This window comes from Pelobates fuscus, chromosome 11, assembly GCF_036172605.1.
Source record: "Pelobates fuscus isolate aPelFus1 chromosome 11, aPelFus1.pri, whole genome shotgun sequence".
NCBI lineage: Eukaryota > Metazoa > Chordata > Amphibia > Anura > Pelobatidae > Pelobates > Pelobates fuscus.
The window spans coordinates 75202839-75230495 of record NC_086327.1 but is presented as its reverse complement, the minus strand read 5'-3'; the positions used below and the strand labels follow the sequence as shown (position 1 = coordinate 75230495).

General features: G+C 39.6%; 1 protein-coding gene across 3 annotated transcripts in view; it reads right to left on the bottom strand.

The window, feature by feature from the left end:
• Positions 1 to 1801: 1801 nt before the first annotated feature.
• ZSWIM9 (zinc finger SWIM-type containing 9) overlaps positions 1802 to 27657 on the bottom strand; it is a 49831-nt gene continuing 23975 nt past the window's right edge. Inside the window, exons 6-9 of one of the 3 annotated variants that reach the window (XR_010086059.1) lie at positions 26340 to 27450; positions 15426 to 15506; positions 11820 to 12859; positions 1802 to 3040 (exon numbers count right to left, since the gene is read on the bottom strand). Coding sequence is in view for 2 of the 3 variants with exons in the window: in XM_063436707.1 (XP_063292777.1) it covers positions 12800 to 12859; positions 15426 to 15506; positions 26340 to 27450 (1252 nt within the window). In the remaining variant the exon portion in view is untranslated. Of the gene's footprint in view, positions 3041 to 11046; positions 12860 to 15425; positions 15507 to 26339; positions 27451 to 27657 lie in introns of those variants that run through there. The other 2 variants (XM_063436707.1, XM_063436708.1) reach the window with 2 other exon arrangements.

Here is a 27657-nt window from a genome sequence, read left to right as displayed (position 1 = left end):
TTGTGTTTTGAAACTTAACAAAGTCACTGTTTCTTTTCATATTGTACACATACTGTATCTTTTTATTCTAGATTATTTTTATCCAGATTAGCTAAAGTTTCTAGATTTTAAATTTCCCTAGTAACTGCCTTCAGCTTTTTCAAAATCTACGATAATTTCCCTTAACGTTAGAAAGCAAACTAACAGTTGTTACAAAAAATAGTATAATATACATATATATATATATATATATATATATATGATATTATAGACTTCTGCTTTATATCCTGATGGAAAATGAATAGTTTTTTTCCTAAGCCATGCTTAGTGAATATTCCCCTAGACATGCAGAGCTATATATATATATATATATATATATTAACCTATGGATATTTTACAAAATGAGACGTGAGACATATTATTATCATGTAACCCACAGATATCTGGACAAGTCTTCCTTGATGGCTCATTTGGTGTGAGATTGCAAGGGAACGAAGGTGAAGATCTAATTCAAATCCCACAGGTATAACTGGATATACCTTGCCTAGAACTATCACCTGTGGTGTCAGAAGAGGGGAATTGTCATAGATAAAAGTAAATAAAGGGTTAAAACCTTCGCTCTAGTCCTTCCGCGTCTGCAGTGGTTAAAAGCTAAATTATTTGTGTCAGCAGTTTCTGAAGCTGCTTCTTCTCTTTCTCATGAAATGTTACTTTTTCTTAACCTTGCATAGCTTAGATAAGACGTTCTCAAGTAGAAAGTAATTGTCCTTTGTTTTCATGTACACATGCGCAGTAGACTTATGCCATTTTATATATACAATGTACGACACATTAAAACCTTTGAATGCTTATTGATAATCCATCTGAACTGGTGTGACTTCTTTGAGTATTCCCAGCAGCTGATTTTACACAGAGACAAGGAAAGCAGAAATGTGTTAATGCATAAGTCCATGGTGAGGGGAGGAACTAACCATTGGTTAATGCTGCCATGGGTTGATCAGAAAAAAAGAATTTATTCACCATCTATTTTATCTCTGGACATTTCCTCTTTTTAGATGACTCTCCACATTCTACATAATTTCAACGCACCCATTCCCCATTATTCATTTCATTACATTAATTTCTTTCTAGCTTAAAGGGACACTACAGTCACCAGAACAACTGAATTTGTTCTGGTGAGTAGAATCATTACCTTCAGGCTTTTTACTGTAAAACACTGTCTTTTCAGAGAAAATGCAGTGTTTACATTACAGCCTAGTGATAACTTCACTGGCCACTCCTCAGATGGCTGTTAGAGATCCTTCCTGGGTCATGGCTGCCTAAAATACATCCAAACATTCGGTGCCTCCTCCCTCTGCATGCAGACACTGAACTTTCCTAATAGAGATTCATTGATTCAATTCAGCTCTATGAGGAGATGCTGATTGGCCAGGGCTGTGTTTGAATCATGCAGGCTCTGCCCCTGATCTGCCTCCTTGTCAGTCTCAGCCAATCCTATGGGGAAGCATTGTGATTGGATCAGGCTACTACTTCTGATGATGTCAGCAGACTGCTTTTTGTTTTCTGAGGCATACAGCTTGCAGTTACCGATTCAGGCTTGAATACAATAAGATTTTGCTATATTTATGGAGGCATGAGGGGCCCAGATGGTGGTTTTAACACTATAGTGATCCTTTAAGTTTTATTTCCATATGGCTGAAATACAAATTCAGTCATATCACACTTCTCTATTAGCTGTTCATGATATTTTCATCTTGATTAAGAGCTTTCCTAAAGCTACAGTGTGCAAAAACCAATGACAGGAAATACAAGAATTGTAAAATCATCCACATAATTGGTTTATTCAAAGAATATGACAGTTAAAATATTGTGGAAAGTGACATCTATATGAAACAAGATATAACAGGATGCTTAACTATATTCAAACATAATTTTGTTTTAATTTTCCCTTTAAGGCAGAATGTCTTATAGTTATCCATTTGGTGCTCAATTCTATGAATTATATTATGCCGTACCTGGGAGTAATGATATGCGTTGAACTAAAGTAGCCATAGTTTATGGTTTTATTGACCTTGTAGAAATCCATGTGCCTAAATGTGATATCGGGGTTCAAATTGATCACCTGTTGGTTGATCACACATTACAAGCTTTCATCCAAAGCACTTTATTTAGACATCAGTGTATGGTTTGCTAATCAATAAGGTATTTTAAAAGTTTAAAAATAAGGAGAGTAATGAAGCCATGCAATTTAGTGGTTAGCAATGAGCAGTATCCCATGTAAGTTTATACACAAACTGTAATTTGTTATGACTCATAATTCGCAAATGCTTAAATTGGGTTTTTTAAAAACAAGTGAACAAAATGTCAGTCATTTATTTTATCCAATATTATTTATATTCAGAAACAGATTAAAGGCTCCCTTTCTTTCTAGTTGTCAGCAAGAAAAATTAAACGATTCCATAAACAGATGTTTTATAAGACATGTTTACATAGCATGCATGTATGTATATATTTGTGTTGAAAATATAATTTACATGGTTCACATACGAATATAATTTATGGGAGGCTCTGGAGTAAACCTAAGCAACATTTTCTCTTTGGTACTTGCTTTCACACTCATAATTCTATCATAAACCTATGGAAGCAAAATAAATATTTTGTAAGATAAAATAAAAAAATAAAAAGATGAGATCAGAAAAACAAAACATAATGAAAGAAATACTGTTGGAAATGCAGAACGCTAATAATCTGGAAGAAGGGAGACACGTTTCTTACAGCTTTCAAAACTACATTTCACATAAAGGATTTATCTTCGTAATAATAAGACAAAATGTTTCAATTATATTTGTGCTGCAAGTATTGAAATGTACGGTAAAGTTCATGTATGAAGATATCGGATATTGGCTGTATCAGGCTGAAAAATATAATGCTTAATGCAATGAGAAATTGAGTGAAGACACACTGCACTCAACATACTTCTGTCCAGTAGGTTGACACGACAAGCGGAGAATGGGGCTTCAAGCAAACGAGGGATCAGTTAGAACATTTGGTCCATAAAACTCTGTTGGAACAGGTTGAAAATTAGATTTACAGTACATGAATATATTTCGGCAATAATACTTTACAAAGCATTCCCAATATTTTTTCAAGGAAACAACAAGTAAAATTTACTGTCAAAGTTTACTAAACATTTGAAAAAAATAATCACAAAACTCATTAGCATTTTTTTTAATAAATCGATATATAGTGTAGACTGGATTGGCCGTATTAGTTCGATAGACAAGATGCCACAATACCATTTTTTTTTGCAGTATGCAATGATACCTTTTGATTGGACTAGCATAATATTTCAAAGACAAGCTTTCAAGAGTTTTCCTCTTTTTCAGGTCTGAAGCAATACAGATCAGTACTCTGGTATATGTATTGCTAATGGAGTATGACCTGCCAAGAATGGGGTACATTGATGTTGAGGCAGGCTTATGCCATATATGATCATGTAATGTAACTAAACCCCCATTCTTTTTTGCAGAGGTGTTTTTAAATAAAACTACTACAATCTGTAAGATTTTAAATAATTGTTTAGTGAATAAGTAAGTGCACTGGATTGTGTATTTTGTATATTTTGGCCCCAGCAGCACCCTATAACGTATGCATGTCCTCCCCCCCCCCCCCCGACCCCCCCCCCCTTGTATAAAACTTTGTATAAACCTACACACACACACACACACAATTAGGTCTGGAAATATTTGGATAATTTTCATAATTTTGGCTTTGTATGTCACCACAATGGTTTGAAATGAAACAATAGAGATGCAGCTGAAGTGCACACCTTCAGGTTCAATTCAAGGGGTTGAACATAAATATCGTATGAAACCTTCAAGGGCTCAAATGTAATTGGACAAATTAACACAATCATAAATAAAATGTAAATTTTTAATTCTTTGTTGGGAATCCTTTGTAGGCAATGACTGCTTGAAGTCTGGAACACATGGACATTACCAAACGCTGAGTTTCCTCTTTTGTGATGCTTTGCCAGGCCTTTACCCCTGTCTTCAGTTGTTATTTGTTTGTGGGTCTTTCAGTGTTCAGTTTTGTCTCCAGCAAGTGAAATTAATGCTCGATCAGGTGATTGCCTCGGCCTTATTCCACTTCATTGCCTTAAAAAACTCCTGGCTGGTTTTTCTATAAGTTTTGGGTCATGGTCCTTCTGTAAAGTGAAGTGCCGTCCAATCAAATTTGCAGAATTTTTCTGAGCAGACAATATATCCCTATAACCTCACATTTCATCTGACTGCTTATGTCACATAATCAATAAACACTAGGGACCCAGTGCCTTTGGAAGCCATGGATGCCCATGCCATCACAATGCCTTCACCGTGTGTTACAGCTGATATGGTATGATTCAGATCATGAGCCACTCCAAGCCTTCACCATATGTTTTTATTCCCATCAATCTGGTAAAGGTTGAGCTTAGTGTTATCTGTCCAAAGAATGCTGTTGCAGAACTGGGCTGGCTTTTTTTTTTTTTTTTAAGATGTTTTTTGGCAAAGTCTAATCTGGCGTCTATTCTTGAGGCTTATGAATGCACTTGTGGTGAACCCTCTGCATTTGCTCTTGTGAAGTCTTCTCTTTTTGGTAGACTTGGGTAATAATATGTTTACCTCCTGGAGAGTGTTCTTCACTTGTCTGAATGTTGTGAGGGGGATTTTCAATACCATGGAAATGATCCTATGATTATCCACCACTGAAGTTTTCCGTGGATGTCTGGCCCTTTTGTGTTGAAGAGCTCACCAATGCATTACTTTTTTCTCAGAATGTACGAAACTGTTGATTTGGCCACTAATAATGTTCCCGCTATCTTTCTGATGGATTTATTTGGTCTTGCAGTCTAAGAATTGCCTGTTTCACTTGCACTGAATGCTACTTTGACAGCATGTTGTGGGTTCACAGCAACAGCTTCCAAATGCCAAACCTGGAATCAACTACAGACCCTTTACCTGCTTAATTTAAAAGAAATAAATAAATAACCCACACCTGTCCATGAAACAGTCTTTGAGTCAATTGTCCAATTACATTTGGTTGCTTGAAAAAAGAGCTGTAATTCCTAAACCCTTCCTCCAATTTGAGTGGGAATACCCTCAAATTACAGCCAAATAAGCACATATGCATTATTTAACTGTAAGTTGAATTTATTTTGGTTAGCAGCCGAAATAACAAAACTTGTGTCCGTTTCCAAATATTTCCGAACCTAACTGTGTGTATATATATATATATATATATATATATATTTTTTTTTTATTATACTGGTACCTCCAAGTTCATTCACGACGCAGAATGTAGGGGGGTTACAAAAAATGTATTGTTCCAATTGATAGGAAATAAATTAAACATTTTGCGTCCTGAATGAACTTGGAGGTACCAGATAAAGAATATTTGGAAGTTCCTGCCAGAAGCCCTTTAAACCATTTATTCAAGGCATGCAGTTTGAGCCAGCTTGTTAAGTGGCTCTATATATGTGAGTGAGACCAACACCTGTTTTTTAATTATTTTATCCAAACTATATCACCCTACATCTTTCTCTCTTGGTTTATCCTTTTAGATTGACTAACTGCATTGTGGGTATAATTATTTATTTATTTTGAGTGCTCTCACCATTATTTGTTTTTATTGTTCACTTGATTTATTTGTGGTAGTGTGGCCCACGAAGGTGATTGTAGCACCACCACTAGAGTTTAGGAACTTTTTACATTTGTATTTATATTGTGTATATATATATACATACACACACACACACACACACACACACACTATAATACACATTGCTATTTCTGTGTATATGGAAACAAGCTTGCTCAAGACTTACAAAGATTGGCTGTTGATCTAATATTAGTCATGACACTGCTTGATTTCTGTTAAATGAATTTATCAAATTAATTTAGTAAATGTTTGCCATTTTTATCCAACATGGCCCTTGTGGGCCACTTATTTATAGACTTAAATAACAAGCATAACATTTCCCCATCGAACACTACACTTGCACAGTTTTTCCTGACATTCTCTTACATTGATTACAGTACAGGAGATTCCTCTTTACAAAATAAAAAATACTTCTAAACTGCAGAGATACAAATTAAGTGTTCTACCTTATTCCTTTGCAGCTTTTAAATTCTGAGTGATCTGTATATAACATCCCTTCATGAGAGTATACCTGACACTTTTGCCTGCCTACCTTCTGGGACAGTGGTGGGCAGGCAAGATAGAAGGCTGCAGAAGTGTAATATGGGCAGTTGCAGCCAAAAAGTGTCCAGGACCTCCCGTAAAGTAGGGGGGGAAGACTGCGTCCCCAAAGCAGATCATACACTGAGTGCAGGTGAAGCGCTTTGTGCATGGTCCTAATACTCTGTCCCCTCCTGCATCCTAAAGTCTGCCAGGCAGATTTAAATTTCTGGGCAGATTTCAAAAAGCAAGACAGGTCCCAGGACCCATTTATACAGAGGTAAAATGCCAAAATGCTGAACTGTCTAAAGAAAGCTAGAGCTCTTGGCATCCTATGGAAGTAGCAGAGATTATTTTGACATAACCACATGCTACTCAGAGTCGACAGGCCATTAAACATGCAGCCCCAGTCTAAAGTGAGATATGAATGATTGAATGTCATCTTTCTTTGAATGTGATATTAATTGTTCATATTTTAGTTTTTAACTTAAACTCCCACTACATGACCGCGGCCGTCAAGTTGACGCTCCCTTTTCAGTATAGGCTTGAGGAGGAGGTGAGGAGAGGGAGAGATGGGGAAAGAGAAGCGATGTGAGGTTAAAGATGAAGGCAGAGGAAGCACAAGTGAGATAGAAAATGGGGGAGAAAGAGGCGCACACGAGAAATAAAGAGAGGCACACATGAGGAACAAGATGTGGAGAGACACATGTGAGGAAGATATGACAAGAGACAAGGGGTAGAAAACACAGGAAGGAGGGTTCAGGCAGACACACAGATGAGACAGAAGTGAGTGATATAGAAAAATAAAACATTTCAAATAGCTTGTCAGCAATGATGTGCGCTGTCCATAAGTAGCCATTATATCAGATATTAACTAATAAGATGTCAAGAAGGGAGTCTGTGCTGTGACCAACCCCCACCAAAAACTAAAATAACATGCATGGATGTGTTTAACAAGTACTGCAGCTTATGTTTTTCTTAGCAGTCATTTTATTAATGTATTTTCACAAATTGAAAAGACATTAATAAATTGCCACGGTCACAGTGGAAAGGGATGTCAACATGGATTCAACCAAGCAATTACTCCTTAGTTCTGTCTAGAAATATAGGCATCTTCTAAAATCCAGGTAAAGCATGCATAGGGAAAACAGTGGGTCAGTAAACTCTTTGTTTAGATTTGGAGTGGAGTCAATAACTTATATAAAAAAGGGCAGTGAACTAAGCACTAATCGAACTCTTTAACCCCTTAAGGACACATGACTTTTATTCCAGAAGTTTGGTCCTTAAGGGGTTAAAGTGAACCTGTCATGACAGATATATGATTGCCGTTTTCTAATCATGTGGCTTGACTCACGTTATAATTTATTTCCATTATCCCTATTTCCTCTGAGGCCAATCAATCATGTTTTCAGGGAGTGTTAAGCTTGCTGTATAACACACCTCCTGCATACCCCTGTTTGGGGAGCACAACATTTTATGTTGGCTTTGTGTAAATAAAATGTATCCGTTTTCACTCTCCATTCTCAGATTAAATGTCCACATCTGTTGCAATATACCATTCTAGTTGTTTGTCTCCTTGCATAGAGCCTGCCCCTTCCCTATACTTCACCTCACAGACACTGCTTTCCCCTAGTCTGGATTCAAACTGGAGAGACACTCTGAAGAGGATTTCCCTGATAACAGACATGTAGAGCACAGCCTGCTTATCTCTGTGCTGATTGGCACAGGTTTGGTACAGACTGGATTTGATTTTAGAGAAATTTACACATTTGTTAGTAATTCTGCTAGCACAATGTATAGGAATTTGTATTCATGATAGGTAACAATCAAAGGGACAATGCCTGGATTTCACCAATTTTTTGGCTGAAGTGACAGCCTCTCCAGTTCGATTTGCTAGTTTGAAGAACTGAGAACAATGTATGTTACCAATTTGTTCAAGCTTCGCAGCCCATTTATGGGGCATGGGGGACCACTTCAGCAACATGGGATGGAGGGTGGGAGGGAGAGGGGCACTGCAGGGTCCTGCAGTGCCAGGAAAATGGATATGTTTTCCTGGCACTGGAGAGTCCCTTTAAGTATTTTCACCTCTTTATTCTATATAACATGCCATTAAAAATTATCAATGATCAGGTAACTGCCATTTATGAGTTAAATTACTTTCTGCAGTCCTAGCCACACAGCTAGCCTGCAAACCTTCTGAAAACAAGTTACATTTTCAAGCCTACCTTAGGAATGTGTGTTCAAAGATGAAATATTAAATGAACCCAATTCGGTGAATCAAAGAAAAGGATCCCTCAGTGAGGACATAACCCAAACAATATTACAAAACTCAAAAAGGGGAAACAGGGAATATCCTACTCTCATTAAGAACATCAATCTTTGAGCCATTTAATAAAATATTTAATAAGCTTATACAGCAGATAAAAGCAGTTATGCACACACACCTCCACCCTATGTCATACAACACACTACAAAGTAAAATTAGGAACAAACAAATGGATAACCTATCAGTTAATTATATAAATAAGATGAAAGAGAATATATTACTACTGGTTACAAATGAAATTAAATTAGGTTTCTTTTGCAAAGTTCTACTTCTCTCTATTCATACTTCTAGTGTATCAAAACTCTTCATCGATCAGACACTGATTAAGTAGGAATATAAAATGATGTATGTATGTGTGTGTGTAAAAGGTTGCCTGACACAACAGAGGTAATCCTGCATGTAGATGTTCCAAAAGAGCATAACTGTGCAACAATTTTGATGGCTTGCAAGTGGGGAATTGAATAGATGTAATTGTTACTAAAAAGCTAATTTTGGACCAAGTAATAAATACAATATAGGAATTATATAAGTAAGTGGGGATTATTTTTGTATTCTGACTCTTTTTGAATGCAGGATAAAAAGTGCCCAAGTAATACAGGGTCATGGATTGACTGTGTTTAAAGGAACACTCCAAACACTATAACCACTATTATCCACTCTAGTGGTGTCTGCGCAAGGAAAGTTAGTTCCAATTATAACTAATAGTCATATATTCCTTTTTCATTTACTTCACTTAAAGCCCACCCATTTGTTTCTCCATTTAGTGTGTGGAGTTTCCGGTGTCATTGGACATGTGTGTGCATATTTACTTTTGTCTTCTGTATAAGTAAGTTGTTAATAATAATTAACAACACAAGAAGGGGGAAGAGTCAGCGCTAGATAGACTTTTGTCTTCTGTATAAGTAAGTTGTTAATAATAATTAACAACACAAGAAGGGGGAAGAGTCAGCGCTAGATAGGGGCAGCAACCCAAAAAAGGGAATCCCTCAAGAGCCTTAATAAAACAAGATAAAAAATGAGAAGGATCAATATAGAGTTTTGTTTATATGCCTTGCTCTCAGTGAAGGGTAGTAGTTTTTTATTGATTTCGGAGTACAAAATTATAGTTTTTTACTCTTTTTTTTTTTTTTAAACTATTAACGTTTCCATTAGGCCAAGGGTACATAATTCTAGTTTATTATTCCATTCCTCCATAAATTCAAGATCGTCTTGGTTAGAGGTGGGCAGTTTAAGTAATCTTAGGCCTCAGGGGGTAATTTGCTCATCAATATATTTTTTTAGAGTGGCTATTTCCCATTTCAACTTTATTTCTGTGGTAAGAGACTTTTCTAGTTTTGTAAACAGATCTTGTTGGCTTTGACTAGGGTAGTTAATTTGGATTGTGCTAATAACCTCTGTATCATTTCAACATCAATAATGTAACTATTCCTAAAATCAAAGCTAGACATAGTAAAAAGGGTTAAAAAGCAGCTAGCCCTAGAGGAAATTAGAGACAATGAACAACACAAGAAGGGGGAAGAGTCAGCGCTACCAGACGGATCATCTCCTGAGGATCACACCCCTATTTTATCCTGTTATTTTAGTGAGACTTTTAATTCTCTACCATTTTCTTTATTTGCATAGGCATACTTGTTGTTGTACTACTATCTAGACCATTTGTTCTATTTATTGCTGTATACTACTGTTACTAGTCCTGGGCACAGCCCTTACCTCCTTCTCATTTTTTATCTTGTTAATAATAATTGATGTCCTTACAAGTCTTTATCTAATTTCCTGTTAGTTGGCCAGCTTGTGCAAAGTAGCCTCATGCATGGTGGATTTAATTTACAATAAGTTGATTTAGTCAAGATTTAAATCACTAGTCCGTGTAAACGTAAAACTCATTCTTGATGGTTCTTTAATGTATGCAAACAGATGAAGATTTCATGTTTAGAATAACTTTTCAGGTTAGTGTAACAGTTCTGTCAGAACTGATTTTGTTATGCACCATCTATGTAGAAATACATTTTGAACTCTCTCCAGTTTATTATGTTAATCGCTTATATTTGGAGAAAACTTAAAGGGACACAAAAGGCTTTGGCACTGTGAAAATGGGAGTACAACTTGTATTTTATTATTCTTTTTTTGTAAAAGGGTGGGACTTATATATGATTAGGGACACTATAACTATAGGAATACAGGTTTTCATTCCTAACACTATTCTGTTCCCTTAAATTAAAGGTGTTCATTTTGTATACATAGCTTTGCAGAAGAACAATGGGATTATGGTCTATTTTCTGAAATTTTTATGTTTATTTGATAACATTTCAGCTATGAAAACGTGATTGACACAAGTTCAATTAACTTGGATTAATGAAATTTGTTTTCCAAAAAAGTAATTATAGCATGAGTATACAACAGCATGCTACATAATCAATTTCTATTCAAAAGGACACTATAGTCACCAGAACTACAGCTCAATGTATTTGTTCTGCTGAGTATAGGCAGTCCTTGCAGGCTTTTTGCAGTAAACAGTCTTTAAAGAGATTTCTCCCAAGGGACACCTACTAGAGGTGTTTTCTGGGGCAGTGCCGGCATTCAGTGTCTCCACACCCTGCATGGAAACTCTGAACGTTCCTCATAGAGATGCATTGATTGAATGCATCTTTATGAGGAGATGTTGATTGGCCAGGGTGGCATTTGGCTCTGCCTCCTTTGCTGAGATTATCAGAATTGACAATCTCAGCCAATCCGATGCTTTCCTATGTAAGACAAGGAGGCGGTCAGGGGCGGTCCCAAATGCTGCGCAGCCGACGTCAGGTAAAAAAAAGTAAAATCAAAACACTGGCACGAGGAACTCTTGGCACCATAACTACTACAAGTACACAACACTGTAGTGGTTGTTGTGTTTGGAGTGTTCCTTTTGTCTTTCTTCAAATGCATTTTTAACCTAGACTTTCCTTTTCACTTTTGCTACAAGAGACCATCAGACTATGGTAAGACGAGTATGAACCAGCTGATCTAGCAGATGTGTGGTAGTGCAGAGACAAGTTGTTCTACAGCATGGTATGAAGAGATGCTACCTTTTATAAAAAAAAAAAAAAAAAAAATATTCAAGGTATAAGACCTTGAGGAATTAATAGAAAGCCAAACTGCTTTCAAAACACTTAGGTCAAAATAAAACAAAAGCCCACAAGTCATGAAACAGTAATACTGGAACATAGTCAATTAAATTCTCTTTATATCATAAATCAGTTTGCAAAAATAATCCCAACATATTTTTTATCATGACAAGCTATAACAATGTAACTGTAATTACCACTTGAAGACTGTTTTTCAGTGTAGCGATGGTCTTCCTGGAATTCCATCACATTTTTTTTTTCAATCCTTCAGAAATAGCTACTGGCTTTAAATAATAAAAAAATGGCTGTAGAGAGTATGTGATAACAGCCATTCACAAACTGCAATCCGCTGGGTTGTTTCCCAGCTTTCCACTGTGCAGAAAAAAATGAAAAACTGATGATACAGTGTCCAACATGCCCATGGTAAAGATTTGCTAGAATTCGTATTTAGTTTTTGAAGAAATGGCTGAACAGATGTAAAAATGATCAACATGAGGTATAGGCAGTTTGTAAAGTCGAAAATGATGGTGCATAGACAAATTTTGGTGACAACGCCACTTTAAAGATCACAGCACTGGAAAGCAAAAGATTAATTTTGTAACTTGTTTGAAGAATTTCTGATTTCAACCAAGTCACCAGACTGAAAATATATAACTATGGAAACAGTAACTAGGTTTAATCCTGATGTGGTTGCTGTTAAGGCTTTATTCTTGTCCCCTCTTCCCATCGATCCATATAATTTCTGAACAGGAACTGTACTTCAGAGGAAAGTTCGATTGATTATTATTATTACGGTTTAAATTAATCAAATCTACTGATAGTCTATGAGAAAATATTATATTACGTAAAAGAGGTCTTTGAACAATCATTTTGGTTTTTTGCCTCTATCATACAGTGATCTGCAATCTCTGTTGCAGATCATTGTGTGAGTATAGGTAGTAATATTGCCTTCAACAAAAGTACTTCCTTTGACTAATTTCCATCAACTTGTCGTGTTACAGAGCTAGACATTGTGTTTTTAAATTGAATCAGTATATACATGATACATTTCAGAATCAAATTATGCAAGGTGTAAAGCTTCCCCACTGCAGCCTTGTTTAAAAATATATACTGCACGTCTTCATAGACTCACAGAGCCTTTTAACATCAGAAAAATGTGTTGTAGCTTTTTGCCCGGCTATGGATTGGATCCATCCACCTTTCCCTGAGGAGGATATTCAGAGGCAGACACTCTTATCTGAAAACAAAGAAAAGAACAGAAAAGGCATTTTACCTATATAAAATGTTACTTTTAGTGGACAAACAAGACAAAATTCTGTGTTTAGCATATAACCATGCCAGACTTGTTTAGTAAATTGTAAGTAATCAGTCCCTGATATCTGTCAGCATAAAAGGGGAGTTTCATCAGAAATCAGAAATTGTAACAGAAATTTAAGTCTCTCCAGACTTGCTAAATGTGCAGAGAGGAGCCGAAACATTGCCTCCACTACCTTGTTTCAAATAAAAAAAGAAAAAGACTGTCTTTTAGAAGAAACCTCAGGTGTGCCTGGATATTTATTTATCTACCTCCAAGTCAATGGCTTTACCTGGCAGGCTTGCTGCCTACATGATCTTTGACATTTCCATCACCCCTCATGCCCAGTCAATTGCCAAATCCTGGTATTTCCATCACAAAAGCATAGCCCTATTTAACACAGGATGCAGCTAAGGGCCTGGTGCATGCTGCCCTCGCTTACCTTGACTATTGCAATGTGCTTCTCAGTGATCGTACGTGTTCCCAACTTGCCCCTTTACAGTCTATAATGAATTAGGCGGTGATGCTCATCTTCCTGTTTTCCCGCACCTGCCCATGCCTTTCCAATCTGTCAGTCTCTACACTGGCTTCCCGTAAGATATAGGGCTCAAGTTAAAATTCTGGTGCTTGCTTAAAGATCTCTGCACAACACTCCTCTTACCTATTGTCATTAATACACACTCAAGGCCTCTATGCTTTGCTGTAGACCTGTATCTATCATGTTTGACGTTCACCTTCAAGACTTATCTAGGGCTGCACTGTTTCTCTGGAACTCCCTTCCCTGCTCCATCAGACTCTACCCAGTCTCTGTTCCTTCAAAACATCTTTGAAAACTCACTTCTTTACGAAAGCACATACCGTATATACTCGAGTATAAGCCGACCTGAATATAAGCCGAGGCCCCTAATTTTACCCAAAAAAACTGGGAAAACTTATTGACTCGAGTATAAGACTAGGGTGGGAAATGCAGCAGCTACTAGTAAATTTCTAAATAAAATTAGATCCTAAAAAAATTATATTAATTGAATATTTATTTACAGTGTGTGTATATAATGAATGCAGTGTGTGTGTATGAATGCAGTGTGTGTGTATGAGTGCAGTGTGTGTGTGGGTGCAGTGTGTGTATATGGGTGCAGTGTGTGTGTGTGAATGCAGTGTGTGTATATGAGTGCAGTGTGTGTATGAGTGCAGTGTGCGTATGAATGCAGTGTGTGTGCAGTGTGTGTATGAGTGCAGTGTGTGTGTGAGTGCAGTGTGTGTGTGAGTGCAGTGTGTGTGTGAGTGCAGTGTGTGTGTGTGTGAATGCAGTGTGTGTATATGAGTGCAGTGTGTGTATGAGTGCAGTGTGTGTGTGTGATGCAGAGTGTGTTTGTGTATGTGTTGGTGGGGGGTGGGCATTTTGATTGTTATTTTATTATTATTTTGATCATTTTTTGTTATAATATTATTTATTGTATAGTAATTATTATTTTAATTTTTTTTATATTATTTTTTATTATTATTATGAATTTATTTATTTTTCGTCCCCCCTCCCTGCTTGATACATGGCAGGGAGGGGTGCTCTCCTTCCCTGGTGGTCCAGTTGGATTGGTAGTTCAGTGGGGGGAGAGGGGGCTGTGTGAGATGTTACTTACCTCTCCTGCAGCTCCTGTCAGCTCTCTCCTCCTCCGCGCCGTCCGGTCAACTCTTCTGTCAGCTCACACTGTAAGTCTCGCGAGAGCCGCGGCTCTCGCGAGACTTACACTGGGAGCTGACCGAGGTGCTGAACGGACGGCGCGGAGGAGGAGAGAGCTGACAGGAGCTGCAGGAGAGGTAAGTAACATCTCACACAGCCCCTGTCTGTATTATGACAATGTAAATTGCCATAATACAGACTCTGACTCGAGTATAAGCCAAGTTGGGGTTTTTCAGCACAAAAAATGTGCTGAAAAACTCGGCTTATACTCGAGTATATACGGTAACTTAAAAAGTTAAAAGCTTTCCCACGACACACCTTGGTAACCCACATTCCTTTCTCTCCTGCAATTGTGTCATCCAAAAAAAATTAGACTTCATTGTAAACTACTCTACTTTTCCCATACTCCCTCTAGAATGTAAGCTTGTTTGAGCTCAACACCCTCTGTTCCTGTGCATCCAACTTGTTTTGTTACAAATATCTGTCTTGTCTACAATACTGCAGAATTTGTTTGCAATTTATAAGTAGTAATAATATCTGCTTTTGATATGTACATAGATGAGGAGACATGAGTAAATAAGAAAAGTACTTGCAATACTTCAGCTTACGTACAATAAGAAAACAAAGGAAAGGTGACTTTGGGCAAGGAAAATCGGACTGCAGGGAGCACTTGGCGATGGAAGGTGGACCACCCCAGAAAGGGTTACCCTAACCAAAACCAGTGGTTTATGACACTGCGTTTTGGTTGGCTTAAACTGTTAAAAGAAATGATTTAGTCTAAGAGTCAACAAGTAAGTTTTGCAGAATTTTGATACATATTTAGCAGCTTCTTACCTCATTTGTTAAATGTGCTGAGAAATCCACTCTGTGGACATTTCCTTCAACTTCAAGCATTGGTTGCTCATAATTCTGTAGCTAAACAAAAATACTCTGACTTAAATACATAGAAAATATGACAAAACAGTTACAAAATCAGACAATAGTCATCACTGTGAGGCACACCTTAAAATGCAATCTCAAATGCTTACATTATTTTCAAACTGCAAAAAATAATAACTATATACTGTGCATTAATACAGGGATGTGGAAGCTGGTGCATACCGTGATAAGGCTGCCTCAGATTTTACCCATTATGTAAGCAGAGGAAAGTTGCAGGAGAAGGAGTGGGAGGTTTAAATCTTTGCGAATGAGGTCTATGCACAAGACTGTGTGTCATTGTGCATGTCAATGTATGTAAGAGATTGTGTGTTAGAATGCACGTGTGTATTTATGTATACATGGTTTATGCTTGGTAAATAGCTAGTTGTATATGAAATGGTAATATAGTGTAATGGGTGGAAGGGAGCACTAACACTTGACGGGGCCTAGAGCTGGTATATGTATACACACATACACACATTTAAAACTCATTCAGGCCAGTATATTTGTGATACAAGAGTACAAGAGACACAATTTGCCTAATAAGTTTTGCCTCGTCAGTCTGAGATCCTTCATATGAAAGTTCCCTTTGCAAATTCAGACATTTTGCAATTGCCATCAAAGCAAAAAAACAAACAAACAAAAAAACAAATACACATCCCCAGCGCTGTGATTGAATCAATTGCCAGCTCAGAACACGTACATGCACTACGTGCTGGCATGGGAGGCAGAGGAAATTAGGTTTTTAAAAATTAATAAATAAAACATCTGTGATGGAGGGAGCGCCCACATGGAGTAAGGGGAGAGCTAGCTTGGAGGCACTCAGCTTGCAAGGAGAAGATTGTAACTTCTGTTGCCTGTTCCGAGCCAGTTTATGCTACAAATTGTGCATGGTATCTGGTAGGGTAAAAGTTGCTTCCAACCATAGAAAAGCCAACTACCAGGGAGCTAAGAGGAACACTAAAATGGAGTTATTTATGCAGGGATATTTAATTTGTATGGCTTAACACCTGGGATATGCAGTTCAGGGCACAACAGGAAGTTTGCTTTAACCTTTAGCCCTGCAGCAGACACGTAGCAGAGTTGTTACCATGAGGAATGAGCTGTGGAAATAAAAGGTTTGCACCATCGGTCCGCCACTCGCTGACTTAGAGCGCAGCCTCCAGTATTCCAGAAGGCTGCACTCTGACTATCTAAGCGCCAGACCATGAGGTAGAAATTACAGATGTCTTTAAAACAACAGAGGTGCAAAAAATAAGTTTGCCAGCTGAACCACGAGGCAGAGTTAACTCCCTTTTCCCCCTGTGGTCCATCAGGCAGAGAATTAATCAACATGGACCACTAGGGATTATGTAAGCAGGAGGGAGACAAAACATAGATCACATTATACACACACACACACACTTCACACATCCCACCTACACACAGCCAGCATACAACATACGCACACTTACTACATACAGATCGCACACTAGCTACATACAGTCAGCAAACAACACACGCACAAATACAACATACAGTACACTTACAACAGTCATCAAGTACACAACACACACACAGCTAGTTTGTACAACTATTTGCATACTACATCCAGGCAGCACACACACATCACACTACAGGGGAGAACAGAAAGAAAAAACAAGGGGGAAGCAGAGAGGTAGAGAAACAATGTCCAGGGTTCAAGGCAAGAACCTAAATCTTTCAAAAAAGGTCTGTGTCCAGAATTGCAGACTATTCAGAGTTTAATGGCAACGTGTTGTCTCTATTAGAACCCTATTTGATAGAGAGCTGAAACATTTAGCTCTAACTAAAGTCTACAAAAATACTTTTTTTTTTTGTAAGTTACTATATGGATGGGGTTTGTAGCTTCTCCTGTCTGCAAGGCATCAGAGGACTAGCTTTATTGTTTGCAGTTTTATTTTTAGATTTTGTAAATGGGGGTATTTGCAGTAAAGTGACAAGTTTTTAATTTACGATTCACCAGCAAGAACGTTCCCCAGCTAGTCCCACAGTAACAGTTCCTCTCTCTTATAGTAGAACCTAGCAATCAGTCACTTCAGTGAAAGATTACTTTGTCTCTTTATATTATATCCTACAACTGACATTTCTAGACACATTTCTAGACACATCAGTGATGGCTGCAGGGAATTGGATCGGTCTATGGAGAATCCGGCAGTTACTCCATTGACTTCAATGATCTATTGTTGCACTACGCAAGACATTGGTTCCTGGTGCTTCAGCTGAAGAAGACTCTCCAGAGGAAGTAGGAGGCACCCACAAGGGACAGGTTTGGGTATCCCTTAAATGTATCTGCTCCCCCCGCCTGACACCATAACCATTACAGCAGGCTATTGTGAAGATGCTGCTTGAACTTTTCATTTAAATGTAATCACAAAAATGAAAAACTGTAACACAAAAGTAGGATTTTTCAAACATTTACCTAGGTGAATTTTGACAGTTATCATTTGGCCAATTTACTACTATCCCTAGCAGGTATTGTTTGCAATCTTGAATGTTTTCAATTAATCTCACAAACTCATACATCACACTTCATTTTTTATGTATTTTATAAACCCGATGTATGCTTCTGTATTAAATACGCCATACTAGGCTCAGCTACTACTCCTACATACAATAACTCATGTATTCCTTTGCCAGGATTGCATGATGTTGACAGGTTTGTTATTTAAACCAATTGTATAAACCGATTAAAGAAATAACACTTGCACTATGTATACCCTGGGCTGTCTTACACTGCCAAGATTAATTACTAAAGTGAGAATTCAAAGGAAATTTCAACTTAAAAGGACACTATAGTCACCAGAACAACTACAGCTTATTGAATTTGTTCTGGTGAGTAGAATCATTACCTTCAAGCTTTTTGCTGTAAGCACGGCATTTTCAGAAAAAATGTAGTGTTTACATTACAGCCTAGTGATAACTTCACTGGCCACTCCTTAGATGGCTGCCTAAAATGCATCCACACATTTAGTATCTCCTCCCTCTGCATGCACTGAACTTTCCATTGATTCAATTAATCCTCTATGAGGAGATGCTGATTGGCCAGGGCTGTATTTGAATTGTGCTGGCTCTGCCCCTTTGTAAGTCTCAGCCAATCCTATGGGGAAGCATTGTGATTGGATCAGGCTACCACTTTTGATAATGTGAGCAGGCAGTGGGCAGGTCAAAGGAAACCGTGACAAAGCAAGCAGCTCAAGACTTGAATACAAGTAAAATGTTACTAAATTTAGGGAGGCATGAGGGGAACAGGGGGTTATATGGGGGTTTTAACCCTATGGGGTCAGGAATACATGTTTGTGTTCCTGACCCTATAGTGCTCCTTTAATGCCACAGCTGCTGAGTTGAAAGCATAGCTCAATTTTTCCAACTGTTTTGTCCTTAAATTTGACATTTTTGAGCCTCATCTTCTGGCAATTATTACCCAAAAATAGAATAACATTGGCTAAAACAGTGTAAGCTTCGCCAAAGCCTGTAATTTTTACAGCAGGATAAGAGAACAGACAAGGTAATATACCCCTCTAACAGTTTGTTGTCTAACGGATGCTCAATTTCAACATGTTCCTTATAGCATGTTGGGATGAGCTAGAGATGACCTAGCTTTCAGGTTTCATTTTGGAATCAATAACAAAACCATTGAAAGATGAAGATTCCTAAAGAATGGGTCCTAGTAATAAGGAAGCAAACAAAGTAGCTCTGTTAACAAATATCTCTTTGTCTAAAACTAATATTGATTGTAATGTATTTTTTGTGTTTATAAAGCACTGGGCTGACTTTGCACTTAAAGGAAAACTATAGTGTTAGGAATACAAAACTCTATTCCTTACACAATAGTACCCTCGGTAAATAAAATGTTTAAAAACCCTTTTATACTTACCGGATCCCATCACCAATGTCTGTCGGTGCTGGATGGCGTCAGCCGATAGGGAGACCTAATGTACATGTGTGGCATGAATCAGGCCTTCCACATAAGAAAGCATTGCTTTCCTTTGGGATTTTTTTTAACATTATGAACGCCCTCGTGCAAAGCGCGAGGACGTCCAGAATAATTCCAAATCTGTGAAACTCCAGGAAGTGCCACTATTGGCTGTCTTGCAGACAGCCACTAGAGGCAGTCTTAACACTTTTATGTAAACATTGCAGTATATCAATAACTGCAATATTTTACATTGCAGGGTTAAGATGACAGGAACACTACACTCAGACCATTTCAATGAGATGAAGTGGTCCAGGTGCCTACACTGTCCCTTTATGTACTGTCCCTTTCACTTAAATACTTGGTAAACTTGGTGTATTAACGGCCAAATCACAGGGTGTAATCTTTCAGGAAACCTTTCTTTCTGGAAATGTACCAACGTTAAGCAGATGTGTCCAAATTAAAAAAAAACAAAAAAAAAACACATGATCAAAATCTACAAATATGTGAGCTTCACATTGGTAGCTAGATAATTGTTTAAAGGGTTATTAAGTGATCATATCCAGGAGTCATTTATGAACAATAAAGTCATTAGTATTAATCAACACGAGTTTACAGAGGACAGATCATGTCAGACTCACTCAAATGAATTCTATTAAAGGGACACTATAGTCACCTGAACAACTTCAGCTTAATGAGGTTGTTTAGGTGAGTGCTACAGCTACCCGGAGCCTTTTTCTTGTAAGCACTGTATTTTCTGAGAAAATGCAGTGTTTACATTGGAAGCTTGGAACACCTCTTGTTGCAGTCAATCAGACGGCCACCAGAGGGACTTCCGAGTTCAGAGGCCCTAAAAAGGCCTCTCGTCCGATGCATTCTGGGTGAATGCATCAGACGGGCTATCAGCACACAAAGCACTGTGAACGCGCTTTGTGTGCTGACAGCCTGTCAGCACTGCTGTGGGCGTGGCTTCAGCTGACAGCTGAAGCCCGAACCCACAGGGATGCTGTCTGGCCACAATAGTGGTTGAAGGGGGGGGGGGGGAGACGGACCTACTCTCCTCCCCCCCCCCCCCCGGCCCCCACCCCTGAGCGGTGAGTGGGGGCCCTAAAAATAAGGGTGGCACATACTGCCCCCCCGGCCCCCACCCCTGTGCGGCGGGTGGGGGCACTAAAATTATCAATAAGGGGGGACCTATTGTCCCCCCCCGGCCCCCACCCCTGTGCGGTGGGTGGGGGCCTTAAAATAAAAAATAAGGGGGGGACATACTGCCCCCCCCCGGCCCCCACCCCTGTGCGGCGGGTGGGGGCCCTACAATTCACAATAAGGGGGGGGGGGCCTACTGCCCCCCCCCCCCGGCCCCCACCCCTGAGCGGTGGGTGGGGGCCCTAAAATTCACAATAGGGGGGGGACCTACTGTCCCCCCCCCCGGCCCCCACCCCTGTGCGGCGGGTGGGGGCCCTAAAATTCACAATAAGGGGGGGGACCTACTGCCCCCCCCCGGCCCCCACCCCTGAGCGGTGGGTGGGGGCCCTAAAATTCACAATAGGGGGGGGACCTACTGTCCCCCCCCGGCCCCCACCCCTGTGCGGCGGGTGGGGGCCCTAAAATTCACAATAAGGGGGGGGGACCTACTGCCCCCCCCCCCGGCCCCCACCCCTGAGCGGTGGGTGGGGGCCCTAAAATTATCAATAGGGGGGGACCTATTGTCCCCCCCCGGCCCCCACCCCTGAGCGGTGGGTGGGGGCCCTAAATACAAAGGGGGTGGGGACCCTAGTTAACCCTCTCCCCCCCCCCCCCCCCCCAAAAAAAAAAAAACTTATCTCCCTACCTACCCCCCTCACCCTAAAAATAATGAGGGGGGACCCTTTAACTAAAAACCTGTAAAGAAAAAAAAAATGAGATAAAATCAACTTACCATTCGATGTTTTCTTTCTTCTAAAATCTTCTTTCTTCAGCCCCAAAAAAGGCCAAATAAAAATCCATAATAACCGACGCAATAAAAAAAAAAAAAAAAAAACCCGAGCGCAAAAAAAATAATCCATCTTCACCCATGGAGGGCTCCGCGCAGACTGAGCTCCGCAGGGCGGGGGAAGGCTTATAAAGCCTTGCCCCGCCCTGCAATTAGGCTAAGAACACTCTGATTGGTGGGTTTAAGCCAATCAGAGTGCTCTTTGTCATTTTACAAGCGTGGGAAAGTTCTTTGGAATTTTCCCACGCTTGTAAAATGACACAGAGCAATGTGATTGGATGGCTTGAAATCCATCCAATCACAGTGCTCTTTGTCATTTTACAAGCGTGGGAAAGTTCTTTGGAATTTTCCCACGCTTGTAAAATGACACAGAGCACTGTGATTGGATGGATTTCAAGCCATCCAATCACATTGCTCTGTGTCATTTTACAAGCGTGGGAAAATTCCAAAGAACTTTCCCACGCTTGTAAAATGACAAAGAGCACTGTGATTGGATGGCTTGAAATCCATCCAATCACAGTGCTCTTTGTCATTTTACAAGCGTGGGAAAATTCCAAAGAACTTTCCCACGCTTGTAAAATGACACAGAGCACTGTGATTGGATGGCTTGAAATCCATCCAATCACAGTGCTCTTTGTCATTTTACAAGCGTGGGAAAATTCCAAAGAACTTTCCCACGCTTGTAAAATGACACAGAGCACTGTGATTGGATGGCTTGAAATCCATCCAATCACAGTGCTCTGTGTCATTTTACAAGCGTGGGAAAATTCCAAAGAACTTTCCCACGCTTGTAAAATGACAAAGAGCACTCTGATTGGCTTAAACCCACCAATCAGAGTGTTCTTAGCCTAATTGCAGGGCGGGGCAAGGCTTTATAAGCCTTCCCCCGCCCTGCGGAGCTCAGTCTGCGCGGAGCCCTCCATGGGTGAAGATGGATTATTTTTTTTTGCGCTCGGTTTTTTTTTTTTTTTTTTTAATTGCGTCGGTTATTATGGATTTTTATTTGGCCTTTTTTGGGGCTGAAGAAAGAAGATTTTAGAAGAAAGAAAACATCGAATGGTAAGTTGATTTTATCTCATTTTTTTACAGGTTTTTAGTTAATGGTCCCCCCTCATTATTTTTAGGGTGAGGGGGGTAGGTAGGGAGATATTTTTTTTTGGGGGGGGGGAGGGTTAACTAGGGTCCCCCCCCCCTTTGTATTTAGGGCCCCCACCCACCGCTCAGGGGTGGGGGCCGGGGGGGGACAATAGGTCCCCCCCCTTATTGATCATTTTAGGGCCCCCACCCGCCGCTCAGGGGTGGGGGCCGGGGGGGGGGGGACAGTAGGTCCCCCCCCTTATTGATCATTTTAGGGCCCCCACCCGCCGCACAGGGGTGGGGGCCGGGGGGGGGACAGTAGGTCCCCCCCCCTTACTGATCATTTTAGGGCCCCCACCCGCCGCTCAGGGGTGGGGGCCGGGGGGGGGCAGTAGGTCCCCCCCCTCATTGATAATTTTAGGGCCCCCACCCGCCGCACAGGGGTGGGGGCCGGGGGGGGACAGTAGGTCCCCCCCCTTATTGATAATTGTAGGGCCCCCACCCGCCGCTCAGGGGTGGGGGCCGGGGGGGGGACAGTAGGTCCCCCCCCTCATTGATAATTTTAGGGCCCCCACCCGCCGCACAGGGGTGGGGGCCGGGGGGGGGACAGTAGGTCCCCCCCCTCATTGATAATTTTAGGGCCCCCACCCGCCGCACAGGGCGGGTGGGGGCCCTAAATTATTATTGATAATTTTAGAAAGCGAGCTGAGCTGTCAGTCAGACAGCTCAGCTCGCGAACGCGCATTCCGCGCACATGCGCGGTAAAGCGCTCAGGTTCTTCATAGGGCGGCATTCAATGCCGCTCTATGAAGAACGCGATTGGTCCAGCGCGAAGCCGTCCCATTGGGCCCCGCGATTTCGTCATTTTGACGAAAAAGGGGGCGCGGCCTAGCGGGGAGCTCGGCGCTGGAACGGAGGTAAGTTTTTAATATAAAACCACCGATTTTTTTTTTTTTAATGAATGAAAGTTCATATAAAAGCAAGAAGGAAGGCTGGGGGACCTGTCTTTCTTGCTTTTATATGGTGACTATAGAGTCCCTTTAAGTAACCAATAGATGTATAGATGTATCAAAAGTGCTCAAAGTGAATGTAATAAAAAAAATATTTTATACATACATATAGATCCTAATAAACAGGATATAGCCCTCAAAGGAGACAAAAGTACAATAGAATAACAGTGCAATATGCTATAAACAATATACATGTATGTGTTTAAAATATCAAATAAAATACCAGATAAAAGACTAACTCACAATTAACACTGCAATTGGGGGATTCCCCCGGCTTTGGTGCTGTTTCCTGGCATTAATCAGTGACAGATAGGCTGAGGTTCCAAGGGAAGCAAGATTAGCAACTATGTATCTCTACAAACTATATTGTGTCTAGAAACTTGATACACCAGTACTCTTTGTGATTGCTGTTGCTATTTGCATACGTACCCAGCCACACTGGTTCGCCAGTCTACATTTACAGTCGCATTGCAGTATATTGTTTTTAACCCTCACAGAGTGGGGTGATTTAATAGGTGGTGTGTCTTTTGATATTATATTTTTCCTTAAAGTTGTTCTAATTAAAGTTTTTGTTATTTTTGTTGCTCTTATTGTTTTGATACTAAGATTGGGGGTAGCGGTAGTGAGATCAAGGACCCCGCTTCTACGGGGAACTCCTCTCACTCCCTCCGCTTTGATAACTCACAATTTGCAGAGCTACTGAGAGCTCTGCTGTATATTGCCTGGACGGTATAATCCCCGTCTTAGGATATGTGGATATTGGCTGCATGGAATCTCCAAACTCAGCAACCATGTATATAAAAAGAAAAACAAAATTCAATAGTATAGTATAGTATGTCAGGCAAAATTGGAAATGTAAGAAGTAGATGTCCTACTTGCGATTTCCAGAGCAATGACTTGCTCTGGTGTTGATAGCTTGTGGTGGTATGATCCCCACCAAAGGATATAAGTCCCTCACTTTACGCGCTTCGGGTTCTGAAGGTCTGATGAAGCCCAAACCCGGGCGAAACTCGTAACGTGAGGGACTGGAAGCTGATTTTTAATCTAATATTTGTATTAAAGTCATAGCCTTTTTTCCAAACCCCTCTTTTGGTTTTATATCTTTTTCTCCCTGGTGCTGCTGGATTCCTGCTAATTCATTATATCCTTTGGTGGGGATCATACCACCACAAGCTATCAACAACAGAGCAAGTCATTGCTCTGGAAATCGTAAGTAGGACATCTACTTCTTACATTTCCAATTTTGCCTGACATACTATACTATTGTATTTTGTATTTTGTTTTTCTTTTTATATACATTGTTGCTGAGTTTGGAGATTCCATACAGTCAACATCCACATATCCTAAAACGGGGATTATATCGTCCAGGCGGATATACAAATTGTGAGTTAGTCTTTTATCTGGTATTTTATTCGATATTTTAAACACATACGTGTATATTGTTTATAGCATATTGCACTGTTATTCTATTGTACTTTTGTCCTGTTACATTATCAAGATCTATATGTATGTATAAAATATTTTTTTATTACATTCACTTTGAGCACTTTTGGCACGGTTCACCGCTTTATTTAATACACTTTGTACGGATACTAAATGTGCAAACTGAATGCAAGTGGTTTAGAGCCTTAGATTAAAAAGGGTTGTTCTTAAATTGAGTAGTAGTTAACAATTTCCCACTTATAACTACTCTGCATTCTATCTATATGCCAGTGTTCTATCCAAGAACACAGTTTTTTCGTGTAAATCAACGGATTTCAATTTTACTAGTAACATTTTGTGTGGAACTGTATCAAATGCCGAAATGCAAGTAGATCATATCTATATTTCTGTTGATGGCAGTGTGTATGTGGCAGTATGCATGTGTGGGTCATTGTGTAGCTTTGTGTATATATGTGGCTGTGTGTATGAGTGTGAAAGTTGGGGGGTGAGAGGGAATGGCAAATAATTTTGCAAGAAGTCCCAGGAGCACTGGTGGCTGCCCTTGGGACAACTGTAAATAAGAAGGACGTGAAAATAATTATAGGCAACAGAACAGACAACAATGGAAGTCATGCAAAAATAAGTGCATTACAGGGACTCATTTGGGACTATAACCCCTTCATGTCATTAAAATGGTTATGGGGCCTAGAGCACTTCAGCTCTCGGGTTAAACAATTTAACACTTAGTGAGGATCCCTGGGCTCCCATATGCTTCTACATGTGCTCAAGTAGCAATGGGCTGCGAGTTTCAGATGACCACCCATCACTGGTATGAGATGGTATGGCTGAGGCAGAATAGAACTACATCTTAGCCATACCTCCAGTGAGGGACAGGCTGTGGGCATCTGGAGCATACAGTGCTAAACCATTTGAAAACAGTTTAAACACTGAACTGTGAGTCGGTGCCAGGTAGAAAGTGGTTATGGCGGTCAGAGTGTCCCTTTAATTCAAGTGAATAAATCATCATTTTAGTCCTTTATAAAATAAAAGGAATGGAGTAGGAAAGGAATACAATCAATTTTTATTTCCCATTTGTTGCAAACAGAAATACCTTCAAATTCAAACTTCAAAAAAAGATGTGTGAAAGTTGGAACTTGTTGGACCAGAGTCTTTTCAATCTAGATTACTACGTTGATATCATAGAAAAGTTACATTAAAAATATAAGTAATACGAGGAATGATAAACCCAAAAATCATTTACATAATGTTTATTCCATCAATATAATTGCTACTTTGACTTAACAATTGAATACAGTGTAGCACACATTTTAAAGCTATAAACATTGCATTAAACAGTAAAACATTTTGCGCTTCTAAGTAATGCATCACGTAGCCATTGCCACTTCTGAACTTACCTGGTCATTTGAAGATGGAGAGACAGCAGGAGAGTCTCTATTTTCCCAGCATACTGGAATATCTGAATCCTGAAGAAGAGCATTAATGGCTGACACTTTATGTTGTTCACCAAGTACTGCACACAGGCATTGGTGCAAAGAGGGAAGAGCACCCAGCTCAGTTTTGAGTGCCTCGTGTTTCACTGACACCAGTTCAAATATATTTTTTTCAGCTTCTTCAATCCTATTATCCTTTTTTGCCCACATTTTTCTGAGTGGATGCCACATGTCATAATAGTAGTGGAATATCTCAGGTGGGCAAACTACTTTAAGATGGTTCAAATATTCATTGTATACTTTATGTGAACATGTCTGAGACAGGATATGAAGGAAGTTCTTAATCTGAGCTACTACTGTGGTATCAAGGTGTGCAATTTTTTGATACAGCACATCTAAAACTAAATGCATACAATATCTTGTGGAAGCATGTGGTAAATAGGTTTCAACTTTGAGAGGTTCAGCGATTTCAGGATGTACTGTAACATGTTTCACCTGGTTGATTAATGCGGGGACAACCTGAACAACTGAGCATGAAAGGAATTCAAAAACATCCATAATGCCTTTCTTTGCAATGCAATAGGCACAGACTTTCCATCCTGCTCCCTTTTCTTCACAATAAAGAGTGTACAGATCAAAACTCGGACTAAACTGTAAACACACATCAATAAAAAGGTAATCAGGGGATTTTTGAGCCTGCTCTATCATTGAAGATGTCATTATGAATATTTTGCTAACAAGCAGTTTGTCTTCCACAAACACAAGTTTAACTTTTGCATTAGGGTCAGAAACAAAGAGGGAGTCCAATTCTCCAAGCACTTGCGTACGGTCCTCAAATGCTCCAGATCGAAAGCGAAGAAGTCGTTTTAGATCACTTGGTTCCAGAAATTTTCTGGATATGTTGTTTGCAACTTGCACTGGCACACCTACTGTAGCGGAGACCTTACATTTTTTTGCAGGAGGACTGAGAGTGGTTTCTTCATCATTATGAGTATGCTGCAGATTGCTTTGAGTAATAATAAGTTTATCTTTTTGTGGGCTCAGCGCAAGTTCAACAAAAGCCGAGCAGCCATTCCTAAAGCAAACAAAAAAATATACAGTTAACACAAGTCACAAATACACTATAAATACATACAAACACATACACATGTGGATATAGATGCGGTTTCTTTACTGGGAAAAGAAATGTGGTTTTAATTAGGACAGTTAATGTGTGACAACCAAATGTATTCCAAGAAATAAGTAGAAATATAAGATCCAGCTCTTTTTATAAAAACACTGG